The sequence below is a fragment of the Armigeres subalbatus genome, chromosome 1, assembly GCF_024139115.2.
Source record: "Armigeres subalbatus isolate Guangzhou_Male chromosome 1, GZ_Asu_2, whole genome shotgun sequence".
In the NCBI taxonomy this organism is placed as follows: domain Eukaryota; kingdom Metazoa; phylum Arthropoda; class Insecta; order Diptera; family Culicidae; genus Armigeres; species Armigeres subalbatus.
This window is the reverse complement of record NC_085139.1, coordinates 200,832,032-200,836,795: the sequence shown is the minus strand read 5'-3', so window position 1 is coordinate 200,836,795 and position 4,764 is coordinate 200,832,032. Positions and strand designations below refer to the sequence as shown.

The 4,764-nt window shown below is 40.1% G+C and overlaps 1 protein-coding gene across 1 annotated transcript; it reads right to left on the bottom strand.

Annotated features, from left to right (window-relative positions):
* Nucleotides 1-3,259: 3,259 nt before the first annotated feature.
* On the bottom strand, nucleotides 3,260-4,337 carry LOC134209874 (uncharacterized). The gene is made up of 2 exons (XM_062685897.1): nucleotides 3,931-4,337; nucleotides 3,260-3,416 (listed from the first exon to the last, which is right to left on the bottom strand). Exons 1-2 carry the CDS (start codon nucleotides 4,268-4,270, stop codon nucleotides 3,328-3,330), a joined length of 429 nt encoding a protein of 142 aa, XP_062541881.1. The 5' UTR covers nucleotides 4,271-4,337; the 3' UTR covers nucleotides 3,260-3,327.
* Between the last annotated feature and the right edge of the window lie 427 nt (nucleotides 4,338-4,764).

Below are 4,764 nucleotides of genomic sequence, written 5' to 3'. Positions count from 1 at the left end.
ACTTACGGCACTGGGTTGGGTTTTGGAAATTTCCCCAGGCCTGCGGAAATGTTCCCATGTAACACGGACATGAGACATAATACAGGCCTTTTCCAAACTTTTCATATTATTTAGTTCACTTTTGTTAAAATGAACTAAATAAAATTCTTGAGAAATGCCCCTCTGGGAAGTACCAGGGTGGGATTTCTTTTTCATCTTAATTACTTGGACTGGTGAAAATCCAAGTAATTGAGAAATTTCAATTTTAATCTCATCCAGTGATTTATCATCACTGGGGAGACCTTTCAAGACGACTTTGAACAATCGCTCAGTTTTGTCGTCGTATGTGAAGAATTTATGGCGCTTCTCAGTTAAATACTGAAGAAGACGATTGCGATCGTCAAAGGATCCCGGTAAAACGCAGCAGTCACCCTTCCTAGCAATCTGAAATGAAACCTTGATCCCCTGAAGGTTACTCAAAATCTCATTCCTAAAGCCAGAAAACTCGGCAACAGATACCACAATCGGCGGAATCCTTTGCTTTTTCGCATGAATCGAATCACCTGGGCTAGATTCGATTTGCTCAATATCATCATTAATCAAATCGAACTGATTGCTCAGTTCGATAGGCGACAAATTATTTCCGACCTTCGTGTTTGAAGGAATACCTGAATTCTCCCGCTTCCTTCTATTTTTTCCCCTCTTTGTCAGGCCGGTCTTGAAACCTTGTTTCTTAGAAGGAAGTGGAGAATTCAAAGACTCCTTCCTCTTGTTTTTATTAATACTCATTGCTGAGCGTGAAGACGTGACCTTCTAAGAGGTTTTTTCCCAGAACGGTGTCCCTGCAGGATTACCACCGCTTGTCGGAATTTTACTAAGGAAAGCTCTTCTGGTGGGGATTCTCATCGATTTGTTTTCGGCGAAAAATGACAAAACAAAACTTTGCCAGACTGTCCGGACGTTTCGGTCGATTTACTGGCCTTCGACCATCTTCTGCGGACAAATCTTCCAGTCACTTATTTTCTAACAGAAGATTTGTCCGCAGAAGATGGTCGAAGGCCAGTAAATCGACCGAAACGTCCGGACAGTCTGGCAAAGTTTTGTTTTGTCATTTTTCGCCGAAAACAAATCGATGAGAATCCCCACCAGCAATTTCGCGGCGATTGATCCATTGTAAACAACGGAAAGCTCTTCTTAAAATCTAAGACAAACTTCCTTTGAAAATTCCGAAGAATTTTGAAAGTTGTTTGGTCGAATATGTTATTTGACTGTACAAACCATTTGGCCGAAGCCCATCTAGCCGGAAGTTTTTTGGCCGAAAATGTCATTTGGTAGGAAGGGACGTATGGCCGAAAATATCGTTCAGCCAAACAGTTCCTTTTGCCGAAAAAGTCGATTAGCCGAATAGCTCATTTGGCCGAAAATGCCGTTAGCCCGAAAGGATGCTTGACTGAAAGGATATTTTCGAGCCAAATGGCTTTTCCTGCCAAAAGACCATTTCTACCAAACGGCATTTTCAACCAAACCAAACGACCATTTTAGTCAAACGACGATTTCAGCCAAACGGCATTTACAGCCAACTGACATGTTAGGGCAAACAACTATTTCGGCCTACTTGGTCGAATGTTTCTTTCGGCTGTCGTTTTCGAATGACATCTTCGGCCAAGCCATTTTCAACATAATAACCGTTTCGGACAAACGCTCAATTTGGCCAAATGAAATTCGGCTAGATGATATTCGGCTTATCGTGTTATTTGGCCAAGTGGCATTCGAACAAATGGCTTTTCGCCTAATAAATTTCGACATAACGACGAGAAGGACCATGTGGGCGGGGGCCATAAGGCCGAAAGGTGTTCCGTTTGGCTGAAACCAATCTGGCGTTTAGTCGAAATGGACATACGACCAAAAATGTCGTTCGGCCGAATTGATCATATGGTCGAAAAAGTCGTTGCCGAAATGATACATTGGCTGAGAAGGCCGAAATAGTCGATAGGCAGAAAAAGCCAATTTTGCCGAATTGTTATTTGGCCAACGGGTCGACATTAGAGAGGGAACTCTAGCATTTCTTTGTTCTTCGAGAAGGGGTTCCCTTCTTCTGGCCAACAATAGAGATAGTTGACTGCAATAAATAAATTCGCAATGATCGCGTTGATAGCGATTCCAGCACATATTCATTTCCGTCGTTGACATGACACATTATATAGTACGCTGCAAAAAAACTGAGCCTGTGACGTCTACAACGATTATTTGGTGGGAAATTATCGAGCGGCCTTAGAATTTTCTGAAAAATAAAAAAACAGCTTCGAATGGTTTGGCAACCTTATCTGGGGATGATTTTCAACTGTTTACAAAAAGGCATTGCAATATTACGCGTCTCGAGAAAAACACAAATATTGCGGATTCCTGCTGGTTGCATCTCAGGTAATCGCAACAGCCACTAAATTAAGAATATGCGGTATTTCGGAAAATTTCGTTTAGGACATTCGAAACGAAATTCCGCGGAATTTAAGTATGGCGAGATTTCTGATTTCGTTCCGTATCGTTAAATTTCAAAAATTTCGGCAGAAAAATCAAACTTTCAACGTAACTAAACGGAATTTCGCGGAATTTCAAAATTTATTTTTAATAACTCCAATTTCCATAACATAAAAAAAAATCGGCTGCGCCGCTAAATAAAGCCATTCCAATTCTACTCAAAAATGTATATATATATATATATATATATAATTATAGGTCTTAGGACCTGATTATTATAAAAAAAATACTTTTATTCACAAATTCTTATAATTAAATACACTCACTGTTTCATTTACTAAACTAATTCAAAATCGAACGATCCGACACTAACTCTAACACTGACTGACTGATCGATTCTGCATCGATCCCTATTTAATACCTAAACTTGTCCATTCTGCACTTTGCTGCTCGGTGCGGTTGGCCTCTCGGAATGTGCTGACGGCTGCTTGGTAACGAGGTCGGTCTCCTCGAAAGGTGCTGACGGTGGCATGATGGCTGGGTGTACTTTGGACATCAGTACTCAGCATAAACGGGCGCCTGGCGCATAATTCCTCCGGGGTTAGAATAAAGGACGTCCCCGGACTTTCTCCTAATCCTTCTGAGATGGTTTGTCCTCTCGACTTCCAATCCTGATGACTACTCTCTTTCTACAAAGACAAGTTACTGTTATGACAATAATAATTACCATTGCCGTTGATAGTCCTCCGAAAGTGGCAAGCAGTAGGTTCCTGTGCTCGAACTGCTTCAATCTGACGTGGTCCAGTTGCTTTCTATTATGGATGGTTTGTTCTTGGATACGGGGAATGTCGTGCTGTTTCGCGATGTTCCAATTTATCGCAAGATTAGCGAAGGCTCCTTGTATTTCCTTCGCGTTGTTGACGATCTCTTCTGAAGTAAAAACTTGCTCATCCACCTGTACGCTGCAATTATGGAACGTTAAAACGAAATTTCCGCGAAGCGTACGGTTATGTGGTCCACAATTTGACCTCAATTGTGACTCTTTCGCGTTATTTATCAAAATTTTGTTAGTGGTTATAAGGGCAATCCTTGTACTATCGTCGTAAGTGGCGTTGCAATGACTTTCTTTTCCAAGGATAATGTGAAGCGAGCAATTATCTCTCAATCGCTCTAAAAAGCTTTCTTCTTGGATAGTATTTTCTGGATGGGTGGTACTAAACAAGTTGTTTCCACTCCGAATTATGTATGGAGGGAGATGCGTTATAACAGAGTTCTGCACCGTAAGGGGTACGATTTGAATGATTTCGCAGTTTCCTTTAACTTTTGGAATTTGCAAAATGTATAATAAGAGATCTCCTCTAGTTGCTATTTTTGGTTTAGCAAAATTTAAAGCTTCTTCAGGGAATTGAGTATGTATCCCTTGTTCATTGAGTAAAGTTTCCATGGTGAGAATTTCTTTGAGTGAGAGTAACTTACTATTTGCGAGTTCTATCCGGGTTCTTAGAACTGTATCCTCCAAGTCCTCTAGGATTTTGTTTGTCGTATCCATGTACAGCAAGAGAGTAATGGCATCCATTTCTTCCAGCAAAATTTTGTTCTGTACTGATTGTTGTTCGATGAGCTTATTGATGGTTGCCATCATTGCATCGATTCTGTTATTTAGTATATTGTTGATTTTAGTTTGTTGGTTGTTCTGCGATATCAGGTCCTCTAATGTGGTATTGATTATTCTTAGGTCCTCGGCATCCGGGGATCCTGCAATCCATTTCCAAGCGACTCCTAGTGTGTCCCATCTCTTGGTTCGTCTTGGTTTCATCGGCTTCAGTTGATGCAGGTTGTTGACAAGTTCCCTACTCTTCTGTAAAATAAGGTTTGAAATTGGAAGGTCCCTATTTACCTGGCTAGCTATCTTTGCAAATAAGTAAACATTATTTTCCAAATTAGTTACATTTATCAGATGGATAATTTTAATTACACCTGTTTGTAATTTGCATTCTTTTAATTTTAGTAGTAGAATAGGATCGTTCGTTAAATTTGTAATCTCTAAAGATTCTTGTTTCGTTATTGTTGTGAGTGCTAAAACTAGAGGTAATAACATCAGTGAGTGCATCTGGAAATATAAGAGAAGTCGTAAAATGGCATTAGTACTTTCAATTAGGTTTCCTTAATCTTTTGATCTTATTTTTATGTCGTTTAATTTGTCTGTTGTTTTTGAAAGTCCTGTCAGCTATGTTGTTTGCGTTCATTGGCTTGGCTCTTGGGTCTAATTTTTTCCTTATGTTTGGTATGAGGTATACCTCTCGATTGGGA

Excerpts from the sequence above, each read along its gene's own strand:
- LOC134209874 (XM_062685897.1), bottom strand. The coding sequence starts at position 4,270 with ATGAAACCAAGACGAACCAAGAGATGGGACACACTAGGAGTCGCTTGG. Across the intron at positions 3,417-3,930 it reads CCGGATAGAACTCGCAAATA|CGTACAGGTGGATGAGCAAG; the intron begins GTAAGTTACTCT and ends CCATAATTGCAG.